The sequence below is a fragment of the Triturus cristatus genome, chromosome 8 (genome assembly GCF_964204655.1).
Source record: "Triturus cristatus chromosome 8, aTriCri1.1, whole genome shotgun sequence".
Classification (NCBI taxonomy): Eukaryota; Metazoa; Chordata; class Amphibia; order Caudata; family Salamandridae; genus Triturus; species Triturus cristatus.
Window position 1 is genome coordinate 1,569,128,854 of NC_140591.1, and position 20,445 is coordinate 1,569,149,298.

The 20,445-nt window shown below is 39.5% G+C and overlaps 1 protein-coding gene across 1 annotated transcript; it reads left to right on the top strand.

Moving 5' to 3' along the window:
• The first annotated feature begins 381 nt into the window (after nt 1-381).
• On the top strand, nt 382-1,368 carry LOC146806192 (olfactory receptor 51G2-like). Its single transcript, XM_085623889.1, has one exon. It carries the CDS (start codon nt 382-384, stop codon nt 1,366-1,368), a length of 987 nt encoding a protein of 328 aa, XP_085480015.1.
• The last annotated feature ends 19,077 nt before the right edge of the window (nt 1,369-20,445 follow it).

The following is a 20,445-nucleotide window of genomic DNA, read 5'->3' on the forward strand; positions in this document are numbered from 1 at the left end:
CAACTCAAAAAAGGTGCTAGCACATTCATAAATGGTAAGGAGTTCACAAGGGATCACTTACCCTTTATAAATATTTTGACATTTTGGGGTGGCAGGGGTCCATGTGACCACTTCCTTCTAATAACACATATTTGTAAAGCATTTCATTTTATTTTTCTGGGTCAGTTTTAGGTTGCACTGCATGAGTTCCTATTTTGCATTGTAAGCAAAAATCAAGATGGGTAAGTGATGGATGTTTTCCACAGAAGTGACTAACCTCACAGTCTGCTGCATCATTAAGTTGCTAATAAGCATGTAAATTTAAGTTTCCTAATATTTTCCTTTTGTGGTTTTTTGTATTGCAGGTCATTTAAAAGGGATATTGCCTTTGTTAGGAAAAATATGGCATCAGCAAACACAAGCAACTCAAGTATTCCTTCTTTCATCCTGATGGGATTTTTGGGGGTCAATGTTGCAACAAATGTGTTTTTTTCTTTCCCTTTGTGTTTATTGTATGTCCTTTCTTTTCTTGGGAATGTACTCATTTTGTTCATCATATATTCAAACAACCAGCTCCATACCCCCATGTTCTTTTTGATTTCAATGCTCGCAGCAACAGATTTAGGAGAAAGCCTAACTACTCTGCCCACAGTGCTCGGAAGACTCTGGTTTGACTTCAGAAACATTCATTTCTACGCATGCCTGACCCAGTTATTCTTTGTTCATACACTCACTCTGACAGGATCCACCATTTTGATGGCCATGGCCTTTGACCGCTACATTGCCATCTGCAACCCTCTACGGTACGCCTCAATCTTACATGCAATGATACCAAAAATAGGACTGGTGGCTTTAGCCAGAGGTATATGTTTTACAATTCCGTTTCCTATTTTTCTCACTCAACTACATTATTGTGATAATGTAAAGCTCTACCATGCTTTCTGCTTCCACCCGGATGTGATGAAGCTTGCCTGCACAGATCCAAGGGTGACTAGCACATATGGTGTTTTTATAGTCATGTCTTTCTTCCTAGATTTACTATGCATACTCGGCTCATATCTCAACATTCTCAGGGTAGTCTTAGCTATTGCCTCAAAGGAAGAATCCATCAAGACCTTCAACACATGTGTGTCCCACATCTGTGTTGTTTTGATATTTTACACTCCGCAAATAGGACTGGCTGTGGTTCACAGATCGGCGAACGATGCGTCTCCTTTTCTACCTGTTCTCATGGGTCTTGCATATGCATGTATACCACCAGGGATAAATCCACTTATTTACAGCATGAAAACCAAGCAGATATGGACTGCGATCCGCAGACTCCTCTGTGTGGACATAAGAAGGACCTTGAGTGTTACCTGTGATGCTGTGCTGGAAAGATCTACATGATACGTTAATATGCATTTACAAATGAACCTTCAATGGTCTAAGCAAATTAACAGCTACTAACAGTGCAGCTATGATATTGCCTGCTTTATTAACTTTACATTTGACTGAACAATTGCACATGGTCAAGAGACATGCGGTCTGCTGAATTATGTTTCTTAAAGTCTGAGCATATGGTTCCCCTAATTACAACTGTCTTTTATCATTGAACTATCTGTTTATAAGTTTCAGTGTTGTAATAAATGATGCGGCAGTCTTTTTCTTCAGTTCAATGTATTTGTACTCCAAAGTGTCACAATCAATAACACTATATGTTTAAATAATTTATGACTATAGCCAAGGGTTTATTTGCTGTATATGCATTATTTTGGGATATGTCAAAAGTGAAAAAAGATTTACAACATCCATATCACCACTGAATAGGCCTGATGGTCTTGTGTTGTACTTTCTATACATTATTCACAGACCATGAATCATAAGTACCTGCATGATTCTCTTGTGAATGTGAGATTTTAAAACATCTTAATCCTGCACGACGTAATATTATAACGCAAACACAAAGAGATGATGGACGGAGCACTGAAACTTTTCAGACACTCACTCCCAGTCACAGATCTACAAAATCCATCTTCGTTCTTTAGCTCACTTCGTCAACCCAGCTGATGAGGGGTGTTACACTGACACCAGTTCCAGGATGATTGATTCTGGTCCACGGAGGACCTGGCTTGGCGGTTTGGGCTGGACTGTTCCCAATGGGAACAGAGTCAAGACTGAATTGCATATGGCTGGGTCTGAATAGGGCTGGGCGGTAAATTCCGTTCCGCTCGTGGAAATTGCAGAATTTGGGTAATTTCGCGTTCTGCGGAGAACGCGACATCGCCCAAAATTCTGCGTCCCGCAGCTTCGCGGAATCTTTTGCTTGTTCGCATTCTCAAAATGCGTGTTTGCGTGATATTTCCCCCCGAGCACGCAAACACTGATCGCAAACAGGAAAAAAGCATCGCGAACAAGCAATTCCGCATGTTCGCTGAATTTCTGCGTGTTCGTGGAGATTTTTTACTGTTTCGCAGAGCTTTGCGAGCGCAACTACGCAAATTCCGCCCTGGGGTGGCGAAGCTAAATAACTTGATAAATTCACCCCAGATCTGTGACTGTGAGTGAGTGTCTGAAAAGTTTCAGTGCTTAGTCCATCATATTCTTGTGTTTGCTTTGCTGCCTTAAGTTGGCAGGGTATGTCCAGACGTGGGTCCTATGCACACTTAGCCAGTGAATTCAAACTAGCCTGGCTGTATTGTGGTGTTACCCTGAAACCGGTTCCAGGATGCTTGTTTCAGTCCAGGGAGGACCTGGCTTGGCAGTTACAGGCTGGGCTGTTCCCATGAGGAACAGGGTCAAGGCTGATTTGCATTTGAATGGGTCTTAACTTGGGTGACAAAGAGAGCTAAATAACAGTGATGGATTCAACCCAGATCTGTGACTGGGAGTAAGTGTCTGAAAAGTTTCAGCTCTCTGTCTATCATCTCCTTGAGTTGTTCAATTAACCATAAAAGAATCTGACATTAAAAAGTTTTACTCATGCACAAATGTGGCATGAACAATATAAAACATAGAACATACAAAAATAAAATGTATAGTAAGTTCCCAGAGTATCAAGGGACAATTGCGGTCAAAGGACAATCATCACTAAGAGCATTTGCATGGCTTGTATAAAGTGCTAACTGCATACCAAAATAACTCAGTCAGAGATTTAGAGTTGTTAAAATAGTACTAGAGATACAGTGTCACGTATATTAAATTGGATTATAGACTATATTAAAACTCAATAAATAAGAAATCATAAAATATACAACCATTAAAATGTTAACCCTCTCCTTTTCTATAGATAGCTCACTGCAAGTAAAAATCTACTAACACTGAACACAATAAATCTTGAACTATCTGACTTTACTATTCTCAGAGCCTCCATGTATTTTCTGCCCATCAATCTCAAGCAGAGTGGATGTATCCATTTTCCTGCCTGGTTTGCATATGCTGGAGAAAAAAATAAGATATGTGTAATATCTTCCTCTGCATTCAATGAACATAGGCTACATTTTGTTTGTTATATATATAACAACACAAGTTTAAATTCCTTTAAATAAGTGTAACTATAAGTATTACTATAAATAACACTGACTGTTTCTGAGGTCTTGAACTGAAATAAGTGCAAACTCAATAAATAAGTATTTGTCCAATGTAGATTTATTCTTAAATCACAGTATATTATTTGATAAGTATAATGATAATTGCTGAATTTCTATGGTTTTGAGTGAGTAAAACATGAACATAGCTAGTACATCCCTTTAACCTATGTTTTTTTCAGTGAATTTGTATGTTTTTTTTAACGTAAAGTAATATATATTTATCAAAACGTAATAAAATCCCTGCTGCACATGACCTTCAGCTGTGTGCAGCGGAGTTTAGCTGCAAGACCTGGCCCGTGGCCAAGCCCTGTGGCCAACCCCATGTTATGCAGAGCCTTCAGCCATGCATCAAGGGGGTATGGTTTTATTTGGGTGAGAGTTTTTTTTCCAATTGGCTTTGGATGCGCAGGAACCTATGTATCCTTGATACGTACTCAAAAATGATTTTTTGTGGTGCAAATTCTTGTCCTATCTGTCCTTTGGGGATAGGATACCTGTATCCTCACACATTACCTGTTTTTAACACTTTATTTGTCCCATCCCCGGGCAAAGCAAGAACAAAATGCCCACTGCAACTTTCCTTTCTCATTGTGGCCAGCCAATCAGGGCTTTTTTTTCCATGGATCCTTGGCTATCCCCCACAGGTGGATCAGCAGATGATCCGCATCATTAGATATCTATGCATTCTTTCTATGCATTCTTTCTTTAATTCTCCCAAACTACTGAATGGATTTGCACCAAAATACAAAATGGGCACCTTCTGGACCACAATCTAGCTTTCTGCCAAATTTGGTGTAATTTAGTTCTGCGGTTTGCGGTGTAATTGTGTCAATGCAAAATGCCCACAGACATTCCATGGGGAAGAAGGGTTATTCCGGAAACAAACCACCGGTAACAGCATTTTGAGTGCCTCAAGTTCTCATCCACGCAAATTGGTGTGCAGTATCCCTTATGGGGAACTACTGCGCGCCAAGCAAAACTGTAGCACTGAGAGCAGCTACGTAAGAGAAAAAGAAAATATGGTGCAACGCTTCAGAGATAGTGGTTACCATCTGAGCACCATCAAAGAAGCATGCAGAAAAGTAGGTGATGTTGCACGCATCGAGTTATTGCATCCTGTGCAACGAGTATCAGAAGCAGAAGGTCTGCGGTTCATTACCATGTACTCAGGACAGGCACGTGACGTGCGCCGTGTTCTGGAGAAACATTGGCATGTATTGCTGACCGATAGCAACTTGCATAAATATTTGACCAACCACCCACAAGTTACCTTTAAAAGAAGTAACTCGTTAAGAGACGAGCTAAGTCCTAATGTGGTTACCAACTCGACAATTCTCAAAAGTGGCGGCTGAGCCGGTTTTCGATGTTGTAAAAACTGCAAAGCTTGCAGAGATAGTGTGGATTGTACAGTGGTACAGTTTTCAAGCATGAAAAAAGAGTTTATCATTAAAAAAGCTCTTACATGCAATACTAAGTACTGCGTCTATGCACTGACTTGTCCCTGCAATAAGGCATATATTGGCAGCACAATTCACCGAGCTAAAAAAAGAGTGCTGGAACATGTTAGGGCAATTCGTCATAACAATAGACAGTATCCTGTTGCACGACACTTCTTTGAACAGCATGAGCAGAATGAAAGACTGTTGAGGATGGTGGTAATTGATGCTGTCATTGAGAATGCACGTGGAGGTAACAAACTGCTCCACCTTAGACAATTGGAGTCTAGATATATTGTTGATTTCGAAACAATGTTTCCTAAAGGGCTAAATTCGAGTGAAGAATTGTCTGTACACTTACATAATTGAGTTAAGCTGTTGTAAACATTGTTGCTGTTGTGAATCAGTCTTTGCACTAAAATCAATCAAGTAACTGAGAGTAACACATAAGAAGGCTGTAGGTTAAGGATACAAATTGTGAGACTCATGGATAGTGCAGGTGAAATCAAAGGGAAAAGGGTAGGATGCCCGTGCAGGTGCTGTCAGGTGATGGGGCCCCTTCCTTCTCTCCTGTAAGAGATACAAATAAATAGAATCTAGGTTAAAAACATGAACTGTGGAATGAAAAACTTCATTCACCTGCACTATCCATGAGTCTCACAATTTGTATCCTTAACCTACAGCCTTCTTATGTGTTACTCTCAGTGACTTGATTGATATGTCTGAAATGTGGAGTCCAACATTACCATAGTTGAGTTCGATGCCCACTTGGGCAATTTTATCTCACGGACTGCTCTACAGATCCTGCCTCCTTCACTTTTATTTTTGTGTATTTAAGCGCAGAACACATACGTTAACACGTTCTCTGCACTCATATCCCATTCCAACATGGATTCGTGTTAATCACTAGCAGGCAGACATGTGTACATAAGCATTATCGACTCATGCACTTGCCAAAAATCGTGTCATCACTGATTTACTACCTTGTACCCTTTGATGTGGACAGCAGTATATTTCCGCGATGTAATTTGCATTGTGCCAGATATTTACACATTTACACAAATGTACCATGGAATTTACACAGCAGGCATTATTTTACATCTTTTCTTTTCTCTGCCCAGTTCTATGACAATATACTTACTTTAACCCCTTCGGTGCTCATGACGGAACGGTTCCGTCATGAGCGTCGGCGCTCATGACGGAACCGTTCCGTCATGACCACGCCCGCGCAAGAAACGGTCAGCACCGCGGGGGAATCCGCGCCGCATCGAAGGGGTTAAATGTGTTTGCATGGTTCACCTATTGAGGTTCGTGCATAGTTTAAGATGGCCGCCGATTTCGGCTTTGTCTAGGTCTGGTTGGCGGAGTTAGTCCTATTTTGTTGTCCATTTTCATTTGACTACAATGAGATGTAAGACTGTTGGTTTCACTTGTTTTCACACGTGAACAAGGCTGCGTGCCGAAACGCGTTGTGTGAATTAAACCTGACCTGCAATTTCACTGAGGGTTTCGTCTTCCTGTACTGAGAGCATACTCAATCGTGGATTTGAATTGGATATATATATATATATATATATTTTTTTTTTGTGTCAGCATGATGGAATAAAGCTGCTTTAAAATTTACTGGCTCGGAGTGCATTACCAGCTTTAGGCGGCTAAAGCATTTTGTTCGAGAATATATATATATATATAAATATTCACTGAAAAAACCATAGGTTTCACACATGTTATAGTTAGCGGAAATTTTACTGATAAAAAAACCAATGAAATTCCCCCGTTATAGTTAGTGCAGGCAACTATAACTCACGCGACCGCAATCCTCTGCTGATGCTAATACTGTATTTAGACACTTATTTGCCCATGTCTTCTTCCATAAATTTTTAGCTATACATATATTACAAATATTTTTTTTTCATAAAGACACATATGTCATCAGCAGAAGATTGCGGTCGCGTGAGTTATAGTTGCCTGCATTAACTATAACGGGGGAATTTCATTGGTTTTTTATCAGTAAAATTTCCGCTAACTATAACATGTGTGAAACCTATGGTTTTTTCAGTGAATTTGCAAGGTTTTTTAAATGCTAATTCCTAACTATAACGTGTGTGAAACCTATGGTTTTTTCAGTGAATTTGTACGGTTTTTTAAATGCTAAGTTACTTTACGCCATTCGTGGCGTGCGCGCCCACTTAACGCAGTTCGTTCCGTGCGCGCACGGTGCGCTTCGCGCACCCCGCGCCCACTTTACGCAGTTAGTGCCGTGCACGCACGGTGGGCACGCGGTACACTACGCGCACCGCGTGCCCATGTTACGCTAGATGGGCCATGTACGCACGATGCGCTTCGCGCACCGTGCGCACATGGAGGACATATGATGCGCTTCGTTGTGAAAGGTAATATTTTAATTTTTCACATCTGTAAGATGCCATGCACAAATGGTGCCCTTCGGGCACCATTTGCTCATGGGGTGAGGAGAGTATGGATAATTTTTTTTTTTTTAAACTTTTTACCGCACGCGTACGGTAAGCGTAATCGGCAAAATTATCGAAAAAATAAAATTACGTTTTTGGCATTGGGGGATCTTTGGGGACTCCCCCAACATGGCTAGGTAATTAGGAGCTGTCTAAACAGCCCCTTTACATGTTTTTGTCCTTTGTTTTTTAATCCCCACTCAGAGTGCGAGAGAGAAAATGGCGGCCGCCGCTTCCTGGTTTCGACCGATTCGAATGTTTACTAAGATCTATCAGCCAATCAGAATCGCGCCCGCGCACGTCACCGTACGCGTACGGTAAGCGCACCGTAAGCGCACCGTAAGCTGGCTCAGATATATATATTGATTTAAAGGCTATTTTCTCAGAATCTACTGAACAGATTTACACCAAACCTACAAAAGGCACTTCCTTGACCTGAGGACAAACTCTCTGCCAAATTTCAAGGAACTCTGTTCAGCCGTTCGGGCTGTAGCTGTGTCTAAAGGTCCTATGGAAAAATGCATGGGAAAAACGCGTTTTGGGACCCCCCTTTTATCTCAGCCCCTGCTTGACGAATCCCCCCGAGACTTTCAGGGTAGGAGCGGAGCGCAGCGCCCCACCTATTTTGAAAATTTGGCGAGGATTCGTCGACCGGCGCCAAAGTTATTCAATATAGAATGTTGCGGATTTCCTATGGTAAGAATATATTACCTACTGGCGGTCGCCAGTAGGTAGTTATAGTTAGGACCCCTTTTCCATAGGAAATCCGCAACATTCTATTTTGAATAACTTTGGCGCCGGTCGACGAATCCTCACGAATTTCTCAAAATAGGTGGGGCGCTACGCTCCGCTCCTACCCTGAAAGTCTCGGGGGGATTCGTCAAGCGGGGGCTGAGATAAAAGGGGGGTCCCAAAACGCGTTTTTCCCATGCATTTTTCCATAGGACCTTTAGACAGGGCTACAGCCCGAACGGCTGAACAGAATTACTAGAAATTTGGCAGAGAGGTAGTCCTCAGGTCAAGGAAGTGCCTTTTGTAGGTTTGGTGTAAATCTGTTCAGTAGATTCTGAGAAAATAGCCTTTAAATCAATATATATATCTGAGCCAGCTTACGGTACGCTTACCGTAAGCTTACCGTACGCGTACGGTGGCGTGCGCGAGCGCGATTCTGATTGGCTCTTAGATCTTAGTAAACATTCCAAACAGCCGAAACCAGGAAGCGGCGGCCGCCATTTTCTCTCTCGCACTGAGAGCTAGGTTGTTAAATAAAACCAATAAACATGTAAAGGGGCTGTTTAGACAGCTCCCACACACATAGACGTGTTGAGGGAGGCCCCCAAGACCCCCCAAAGTCAAAAATGCTAATTTTTTTTTTTCGCTAATTTCGCCGATTACGCTTACCGTACGTGTACGATAAAAAATGTAAAAAAAAACCACTATCCACACTCACCCCACCCCCTGTGCTTTTGGTGGCCGCAGGCCACCAAATGTACCGGGCTTATTACATATATGAAAAACCTTAATATTTTAAACAAAAATAATAAAAGAAAAAATTAACAACACTCTCTCCACCCCACTTATAAAAATTACGAAAAAGTAAAATATTACCTTTCAAAACGAAGAGCATCATATGTCCTCCATGTGCGCACGGTGCGCGAAGCGCATCGTGCGTACATGGCCCATCTAGCGTAACGTGGGCACGCGGTGCGCGTAGCGCACCGCGTGCCCACCGTGCGTGCACGGCACTAACTGCGTAAAGTGGGCGCGCGGTGCGCAAAGCGCACCGCGTGCTTACTGTGCGCGCACGGTGCGCGAAGCGCACCGTGCGCGCACGGAACGAACTGCGTTAAGTGGGCGCGCACGCCACGAATGGCGTAAAGTAACTTAGCATTTAAAAAACCGTACAAATTCACTGAAAAAACCATAGGTTTCACACACGTTATAGTTAGGAATTAGCATTTAAAAAACCTTGCAAATTCACTGAAAAAACCATAGGTTTCACACATGTTATAGTTAGCGGAAATTTTACTGATAAAAAACCAGTGAAATTCCCCCGTTATAGTTAGTGTAGGCAACTATAACTCACGCGACCGCAATCTTCTGCTGATGACATATGTGTCTTTATGAAAAAAAAATATTTGAAATATATGTATAGCTAAAAATGTATGGAAGAAGACATGGGCAAATAAGTGTCTAAATACAGTATTAGCATCAGCAGAGGATTGCGGTCGCGTGAGTTATAGTTGCCTACACTAACTATAACGGGGGAATTTCACTGGTTTTTTTATCAGTAAAATTTCCGCTAACTATAACATGTGTGAAACCTATGGTTTTTTCAGTGAATATATATATATATATATATATGAGCAAGGGATACGTCCCGAAACGCGTTACGTAAGGAAATAAAAACCCAAGCCAGACGGCTGAAAGCATCCTGAGTGTCGGTGTCTGATTTTGGAGAAAGTCGGATTTGGTAGCAAATATATATATATATATATATATATATATATATATATTCGTTACCAGCTTTTGTGATCCAAAAGAATACCAGGACGCGCAAGAGTGTAATCAGCAAGGTTTAATGGGCAAGGTCACGCCACACCAACGCGTTTCGCTTTACAGCTTTATCACGATGTAATTCACCGAGTTTCACTTCCTGTTTTTTAATCCTATACAATTCATGAACATGAAGAAAGGACTTCAGGAATGAACCATCATAATTGAGAGTAAACAACAGCGACATCTTAGCATGTTGACTTTAGAGTCTAACAGCAATACCCCAGTATAATACTAAAGATTGCATAGACAAACATTTCATGTGATATTAATTGCAAATAACGGTACCTTTGCAAAATTCTTTATATCAACATTTACCTCGTTTTTAAAATTGAAACTGGAAAAAAAAATTTTTTGTTCATACCACATGATTATGCACACGTATAGATGGTTCATGGATTAGAAGTAATACCCACAAAGCTAAATAACTTGTGAATTCAAGTCCTTAAAGAAATACTGAGATAACAATTACGCCCCAGTGGGCTCGAATCTTCTAGAATATTGTCTCATGGTCTACATGATTGAATCACTTTAAAGAAACATCAATTCAAGTTAATTTTAGAAAAATGTTACAAATGATCTCGCCCCAGTGGGCTAATAGTGTGGGTGTTCACGAACTGTATATTGAAAAAAAAAAATAAAAAAACAAATAAAAAAACATTTTTCACTTCCTGTTTTTTAATCCTATACAATTCATGAACATGAAGAAAGGACTTCAGGAATGAACCATCATAATTGAGAGTAAACAACAGCGCCATCTTAGCATGTTGACTTTAGAGTCTAACAGCAATACCCCAGTATAATACTAAAGATTGCATGGACAAACATTTATGTATTTCTGATATTGACACTTTACACACTATGGCACAACTTAATGAGAACACAATGCACCAAGAAGATCCCATAAGTGATTTGAATGAATGGGGTTTGAGAGTTGATGTAAGTGAGTCAAGTGGTTTTAAGTCAAAATCAACATTTATACCAAACGTGCACTGTGAAGCGATTGAAGTGTTTGAAAACAGTATTACCAAAGAACTTCGGAAAATGAGATTTAAGTCTAATGGTAATGCTAGATGCAATTTAGATCAGCATCAATTTAAAGCCATTGAGAGCTTACGTGAAGATGATTCTATTGTAATTAGATGTTCCGACAAAGGGGGCAATGTTGTGGTTTGGAGCAAAACTGACTATCTGAAAGAAGGTATGAGACAACTTAGCGATACGACATGCTATATACCTAGTAATCAATCGGATGTGCTAGCTTCATACACACATTACAATGAACTATTAGTCAAATGGCAAGATCAAGGCCTACTAGAGTGGGATGAGTTTCGCAGCCTTTATTGTAAACACCCCAGACTGCCAATCTTATATCTGCTCCAGAAACTACATAAACACAGCCAAAAGCCCCCCGGCAGACTCATTGTGTCGTCTATGGGTTCCCAACTTGAGGTAACATCCAAATTTATTGATCATTATTTGCGTCCTTTTGTAAGTGCTTTACCTGCATATCTCAAAGATACTACCCATTTTTTAACATTGATCGATGATGTATCATGGGAAAATGATTTTTTGCTGGTTACATTGGATGTAACCAGCCTCTATACTAGCATACCACATGACCTGGGGATCCAGGCCATACGGCATTTTTTAAGAGCAAGACCTATTTCACTACTGGCACATACCGAAATGTTGTTACAGATGATCCAATATTGCCTGACAAATAATTACTTTTTGTTCAATCAAAACGTATACAAACAAACACAAGGGACAGCAATGGGCACCTGCTTCGCCCCCAGCTATGCGAATCTTTACATGGGCTGGTGGGAGGAGCAGGTGTTCCATTGTCAGGAAGCCCATGGTGACAACATTGTCACCTGGGCTAGGTTTATAGATGATATATTCCTAATCTGGAAAGGAGATGAAAAGTCTGTTAAATCATTCATTAATCTCCTTAATAACAATGACAAAAATCTTCAATTCACTTCCCAGATCAGTCCTGACAACATTGTGTTTTTAGATGTGGAAATTTCCATTTTGAACAACAGGTTAATTACCAAATTGCATAGGAAACAAACTGCTGGCAATAGTCTCTTAAATGCCCAAAGTGCCCATCCGTCCAGCTTGATCCATAGTATCCCCTATGGGGAATTGATCAGAGCTAAACGGAATTGTAGTACATTGGATGAGTATGAAAATGAAAAAAGAATCATGTGTGACAGATTTAAACAACGTGGGTACAGTCAAAAAATCATAAAACAAGCTGTGACAAAAGCAGATACATTGAAGAGATCAGATCTGCTATGCCAGAAACCAAAACAATCTGAAAATGAAGAATCAGTCAGATTTATAACGACCTTTTCGAAAAGTGCATTCAAAATAAGAAAACTGTTTGAAAAAAACTGGCATATTCTTAAGAATGATCGTGTGCTTAGTGGATATCTAAATGAAAATCCGCAGATCACATTTCGAAGAAGCAGATCTTTAAAAGATGATTTAAGCAAAAATGCTATAACCACCAGAGACGTAAATCATCTTAAATGTCCCTTAGGTTTTGTGACTTGCAAACGTTGCAAGGCCTGTGCCCATAGTGCAGATTGCAAGATTCTGAACTTGCCCAAAATGAAAAGAGATTTTGTGATAAAAGGTAATTTTAATTGTAAAACAGATTACTGTGTCTATTGTTTAATTTGCCCGTGTGGCAAATTTTATATAGGAAGCACAGTGCATCAAGCCAAGAAAAGGGTTCTGGAGCACTTACGTGCCATAAAAAAACACGATGTCCAATATCCTGTAGCTCGTCACTTTTTCAGTGTACACAAACAAAATGAAAAATTGCTATCTTATGTTGTTTTAGATGCAATCAAACGACAGGAGAGAGGTGGTGACAGAGAGCGCCAACTCAGATGTTTGGAATCGAGGTACATTATTGATTTTGACACCGTGATGCCGGAAGGACTCAATTCTAGCGAAGAAATGGCTGTACATCTTGAAATTTAAATATTATGAGGTTTCTACGAAAATGAATTTGATTTACTGTATGAAGATACTATGTAGCATTCTATTGAGATTTTAGCAAGTTGGTAAATAACAACATTGGAGGTCAAGATTATTTATAAACCAGAGTTTTTCCTTGAAAAATGTTTTTTTATTTGTTTTTTTATTTATTTTTTTCAATATACAGTTCGTGAACACCCACACTATTAGCCCACTGGGGCGAGATCATTTGTAAAATTTTTCTAAAATTAACTTGAAGTGATGTTTCTTTAAAGTGATTCAATCATGTAGACCATGTGACAATATTCTAGAAGATTCGAGCCCACTGGGGCGTAATTGTTATCTCAGTATTTCTTTAAGGACTTGAATTCACAAGTTATTTAGCTTTGTGGGTATTACTTCTAATCCATGAACCATCTATATGTGTGCATAATCATGTGGTATGAACAAAAAATTTTTTTTTCCAGTTTCAATTTTAAAAACGAGGTAAATGTTGATATAAAGAATTTTGCAAAGGTACCGTTATTTGCAATTAATATCACATGAAATGTTTGTCTATGCAATCTTTAGTATTATACTGGGGTATTGCTGTTAGACTCTAAAGTCAACATGCTAAGATGGCGCTGTTGTTTACTCTCAATTATGATGGTTCATTCCTGAAGTCCTTTCTTCATGTTCATGAATTGTATAGGATTAAAAAACAGGAAGTGAAACTCGGTGAATTACATCGTGATAAAGCTGTAAAGCGAAACGCGTTGGTGTGGCGTGACCTTGCCCATTAAACCTTGCTGATTACACTCTTGCGCGTCCTGGTATTCTTTTGGATCACAAAACCTGGTAACGAATTTATTGGTTTACGGAGCCCATCCAGGACCGCCGCGTTAGAAGCACCGGACTTCCGTGACTTTTGGCTGTGGATATATATATATATATATATATATATATATATATATATATATATATATATATATATATATATATATATATATATATAACCTACTGTTGCCAGTAAGTAGTTATAGTTAGGACCTAGTTTCCATTGAAAAAGCATTTTTTGATTTGCCTTGATCTTTGGTGCTGGTTGACCAATCTTGGGGGCTCAAAAAAGGGAATTTTTCCATTTTAATTTTCTAAAGACGCTTAGTCAATCCTGCAGTCCGAACCGCTTGATGTAATTACAACAAATTTGTCAGAAAGGTACAAGCCTCATGTAATACCCGCAACCAGAAGGGTCCTGTGGACGTAACGGTATATTGCTTTCCAAAATCTAGCATAGTTAGTAAAAGTTACAGGTGAAAATGTAGGCACAAATGACTGTTTTGTTTTCAACTCAATTTTAATATTCATTTATTTCGACTGTTACTTCCTATAGCAAAACCTTGAAGGATTTCCACAAATGACCGCTTGCTGAATTCTGAATGTTGTCTAATTTTCAAAAGTGTACAGCCTTCTAGGATCCATTATTGGTTTCACACACATTTCCACTACTAGCTGGAAGGCAGTTAAAAGAACAATAAATAGAAAAAATAGGCTATGTCCCAGTAAAATGCCAAAACTGTGTAGAAAATGTTGGTTTTCTGACAAAAGGCTGCCTGTTAGTGAAAGCTGGGAAGATGGTGATTTTAGCACCACAAACCCTTTGTTGATACCATTTGCAGGTAAAAAAACAGACACTGTCTTCTGCAGCAATTTTTCCCCCTTTTTTCCCAAAACCCCAAAATTTAGCTACATCTTGCCTAATTTCTCCATCACCTACAAGGGAATCCACAAACTTGGTACTTTTAGAATTCTGGATACCTTATGTGGACAAAACGTTATGGCGGCCTAAGCGTGAACTACCCCAATTAGCTATAAAAAAGGCATGGCACACGGGTGGAAAGGCCTGATGAGGAAGGGGTTAAACACAATCATAAAAGCTTTACGTACTTCAATATCGCTCATGATTAAAAACATGGATGCACTTAAAATACAAAACAACAAAAAAAGGGAAATATCAGATGTTAATCAATTTAGTTTACATAAGGTTGACTTCGAAAAATTCCCTACAAAAAAGCAAACCAAAGGATTCAAGAGCATACGTAAGAAATAGAAAGTAGGCTTGCCTAGCAGAAGCCATAATGCTTAAGAACTGGTTTTAAAGACATTTTAGTTTGAAATTCATAATAATTACAGAGAAAAATAAAATGTTCCAGAATTTGTATAGAGCTCTCAACACATGGGCAAACTAAAATGGAAGCTATTTCATTTTGGCCCAAGGCAAATAAAAGCAAGGATCTAATGGTTGCCATCTGAAATTTGGCCAAAAGAGCTCTTTCCTTAGGTCTCAAGACCCAGGTCAGGTGATGTTTGTTTAATAGTGTAATCATGCAGCAAAGGTTTCCTCAGTTCCTCTTGCTCCCTTGATGTCACTCTATGGCTTGTCCTACTCAGAACAGGTACCTAATGGAAAAATCTATAGAAATCTAAATCACAATGTGTGTAAATTCTCAAACTGAGCATGTGCTTTTTAAAGACGAGAACCCTCACTCACCACTTGGGGGACATGCTTCATCATTGGGTTCCCTCTTGCACACAGTGCCCGCAAGGTGCACTGTGTGGGCTGCAACTCTCCTAATGGAGAGGAGCGTGAGGTGTTTTTTACTCCAATGAAAACAGTGACTGAGGGGCAGAGTGCAAAATAATATCAAAAGTGTCTTAAAAACATCTCAAAAGGAAACCAAATTTTAATAACTTTCCTAATGCATGTAGATAAAAAGTAGTGTGACGATAGGTTAAAGGATATTTCCTATCTGACTAGGTCAACATGTTTCTGCCAGGTGGCGAAAAGAAAAGTTCATGCCATTCATCAGGACCACTGTCTTGTCACTCTGCTACAGAGTGAAGAAAACAAAAACCATACTTATATCATGTATGTGTATTGTCAAGACCAACTGCAGTCTGGTGTTCTATCTGTAACACATGAGAAATAACATTAATAAGTTCAGCACATCGTGATATCCAAACAACTCATACCCAAGTGATGTGAAAATTGTGCCTGCAATCACCACTGTGAAAATACACAAGTCAATAATCTCACCAATTCTAGATGAGAATATCCACCGCTACCTAATACAGGTCCTTTTCAGTATGCAGGTACCTGGAGGCAAAATCAAATAACACATATAGGTCGTGAAGGATCCATCTTTTTAGAAAAAACGTATAGACAGGATTGGTATAAAAGGTTCTCTACAACTCTCATAATGTCGCTAAAAACACTTCATGTTATCTTATAACCATTCATCTTCTTCATCTATCTCATTCATAAATGGCCCAAAAATAACCTCATTAGCCTCGGTGTGGCCGCTAAAGAAACCATTTCTAAAGCGTTTAAAAAAAAAAGCTTTAACCAAAGCCATGCCATAACCTAGGTCGTGCACATTTTCTCGCACACTAACCTACGTAAACAGTCTCCATATTCAGTTCACAACCAACCGCTCTGTGACTATGAGCGAAGCCTGTTAACACGGTAAAGACATATTCACATGTAGTCTAGACGCATACTAACACAATGTGTGCTCATTAATAGGCACCAGCTATTTAAAAACTCACCGATTGTCCCCACATCATTCATCTAGTATAAAGGCCAAAAAACGGGAGGAAAAAAATCGTGTTTCTTGGCTCCATTTAAACGCATCTCGCTTCTTCAACCCGGAAATAGAACAAACTGTTTCCGGTTCTCGGGCCGTATATGCGGCGATCCTCAATGTGTATAATAGAGTTCAGCGCATATATTTTTATTGTAATTGCGCTCTTATTAAGTACAGAACTCTATTTTATCCGCCACAAAACTACAAGTAACTATAATAACGCCAAACAACATATACAAGATAAATGATTATTATTCTTACCAACATACTGCATTGTGGGAAATGTAGTCATCATAACCGACCAATGCAAGTATTATGTAAGAACAAAGAAGGAAAAAACGATGACCTTTGTAAATTACAGAAGAGCATGGATCCAGCCAACATGCAGAGCTCAATTGCACTGCCGTCAAAGTGTGTTATTAGCTATAATATATTCCATGGTATTTCTTCATTTAACCCCAGAATATGGCTTTTCAACCGGAACACCCATCTTTGTTCCCTATGAAGGAGTACTCTATCCAGAGGCCCCATATTAATATCATACTTAGGTTTGTCAATGATTATCCAAGTGAAGTCATCTTCAGTATGTGCCTTATCTATGAAATGTCTTGTCATACGGGTATTCGTTTTTTTATACCGAAAAGCACTACGGTGCTCCACCATACTTTGTTTTACTTTCCTGGTGGTCATACCAATATAGATCAACGAGCAAGGACATGTAATCATATAAATGACCCCACTCGTGTTGCAGTTGGTGTGTGAATTCAATATCCACGGGGTCCGAAGGCCTAAATCCAGTTGTGTCACTTTTTTGGTAAAGGGACATACTGAACAGGACCCACACGGAAAATGCCCTGTCACAGGTATGGCACCCCAAAGTGTGGTTTGTCTAGTCTCCCGTGATTCAGTTCTTGGTCTAGTATGTACTAGTAAATCTCGAAGATTACTACTTCGTTTAAAAGCAAACAAAGGTCTTTCTAAAGATAATGTTCCAATATTCAAAATATACCAAGCTTTATTAATGCCTTTTTGACGTTATCTGACAAATCACTGAAAGTGGTCACACAGACCATCCTTTTATTTTCAGGTTTCTCGTGTGACTCTAAGAGAGCCTCTCGATGGTTATTACGTGCTCTCTTTTGTGCCCCATATATCAAGTTACTTGGATAATTCCTGGCTAACAGTTCTTCACTAAGGTTCTTAGCATGTATCCTATACTGTGACACCTCACTACAATTCCTACGTAACCTTAGGAATTGTCCTATTGGAAGGTTATTTAGTAGGGCCCGTGGGTGAAAACTATAATAACTCAACAAAGAGTTCCTAGCCATAGGTTTCTGGTATAGTTTAGTTTGAATTTTCCCATTCTTAGGGTACAGTCGTAGATCTAAATAAGGTACAGAACTGTTGCTAGATTCACCAGTAAATCTTAGATTAGGATCTTGATTATTCAGCCATTGGGAAAAAAAATCTAGAGAACCCTGATCACCTTCCCAGATGACCAGGATATCATCTATATATCGTCTCCACAATTTCAGGCGTTGTACAAAGGGGTTGACAATCTCAAAGATGACCTTACTCTCAAATCCATACATATAGAGATTAGCCATACTGGGAGCACACGTACTGCCCATCGAAGTGCCAGTCGTTTGCCAATATAGATCTCCCTCATAGCTGAAAAAATTCTCTTTTAATGCCAATTTAGCACACTGCATTATAAACAGGTTTGGTGTCAGATCATCATGAGAATGACTCTCAAGCAGTTGTTCAATAATTTCAAGAGTGTCATCCTGTGGAATGTTAGTATATAGCGATTCCACATCAAATGTGACCATCAAATCTGTTGAAGGATCAAAAGATACTGTTTCTAGCAAGGTGAGAACATGTTTGGTATCCTGCAAATAGGAAGGCATCTCTGCTACTATAGGACGTAAAAAGTGGTCCACGAACTTGGATAGCGGCTCAAGAATTCAGCCAATACCGGACACTATCCGTCTCCCTGGAGGTGGTCTTTGTAACTTGTGTATTTTTGGGAGAATGTAGAATGCCGGTATTTTAGGATTTTTTTTAATTAAAAATTCAGCCTCACTTTTAGTAATCCAATTTCGTTCTTTGCCTTCTTCTACTATTGTACCAATCTGTGATCGTAATCTGGAAGTAGGGTCCTGTGTAATCAAAGTATAGAATTTGGGATCATTAAGTTGTCTCAAACATTCACTACGATAGGCTGTCGTATCCATAATGACAGTCGCCCCGCCCTTATCGGCTGGTTTTATTGTAACGTTTGTATCGTTACCCAGTGTTTGAATACATCTACTTTCCTCATTCGAAATATTACAAAAAAGTTTTTGGGGAAACTGTAAACTGGATTCGTACGTTTTAAGAACTGCCTTCTCAAAAGTATTAACCTCTGAGGGTACTTGTTGTAGTGAAGGTAGAAAAGTGGATCTATTCCTCAAACCAGTATTTGGTATCACATTTTTATCATCTTGTCCCAAATTAGAAAAGAAAAAGTGTAATCTCACTTTCCGAAAAAACTTGGCTAACTCTTTATGGACTATAAAGTCGTCCCCCAATTTAGTAGGAACGAAACCAAGTCCTTTAGATAAAACAGTATGTTCCAGATCTGTAAGTGTTTTAGAGCTGAGATTCACCACTAGGCATTCTGGTCGCTTGTGGATGCTGTCATGCTCCGAGTCACTCTCTGTTCTATTGAGGGATCCCAACTCACTTGTTGCTGGCTGCCCAACCCTCGGCCTCTGTTGTTGCCTCTTCGTCGTCCTCTTCTGCCTCTGGCCTGACCAAAAAAAGGGGGGTAATTGGGACCTCCAAAAGAGGGACCGGAGATGAAAGGTGGCGGAGGTGGGTATGGCCAAGGTTGAGATGGCCACCATGGAGTGTGTTGAGGATATGTATGCATATTGCCCCTTCCTCGTCTCACAAAATTAGTAGATGTATATTCCGGGTCTGAATCGTTAGAGTCACTCCATTCATCCGAATTGGAGGTCCATTCGTCAGTGTCCCTACGCCATCCTCTTAAACCTTTCTTGCCTTTTTTCTTGTTAAGAGTGGTTTGAAATTCATCAGAAAACTTCACGAGATCATCCTTGATCTCATTAAGATTTTTCAAAATTTCTTCTAATTTCTTCTTGTACATAGTAAGCTGGATACCTGATTTTAATTGATTCTCCAATGTTTGTATCTCAATTGCTAGAAGATCGTCCGTTTTCTTAGCTGTATTAATAATTAAGATTAGCCAATCCCTAGTACAACGCCATGCTATTTTAGACCAATTAGTAACAAAAATGTTGTTATCTAAGAAAAGTCTAGGGGCATTAGTCACTATCAATCCTGGGGGTGCTATATTTCCTCTCAAATATTCTGTGATTATGGCGGCGTGCAAAACAGTTCTGACATGTTGCTTCTTAACATTACTAAGTTTCGTCCACTCTTCTGTATTGGAAAGGGTCTGAGAGATATGTGTATCTAAAATACTTGGTGTTTGTAGTATGGCCTGGACCATATCATCATCAAATGCTAGCCCAGAATTCTCTGTCATCTTAACGTTATCAAAAAAGGTCAGAACCGACCAAACAAAATGTGTAACTAACCAAAAAATTAAATTATTAAAAACCCACAGCCCACAGCTGTGCTATATATTATCTCACAACAGGGTCTCTAATGGAGGAATTGTTACCATCAAGTGTACCACTCCAATGAATCCTACTCACAACAGGTACCTAATGGAAAAATCTATAGAAATCTAAATCACAATGTGTGTAAATTCTCAAACTGAGCATGTGCTTTTTAA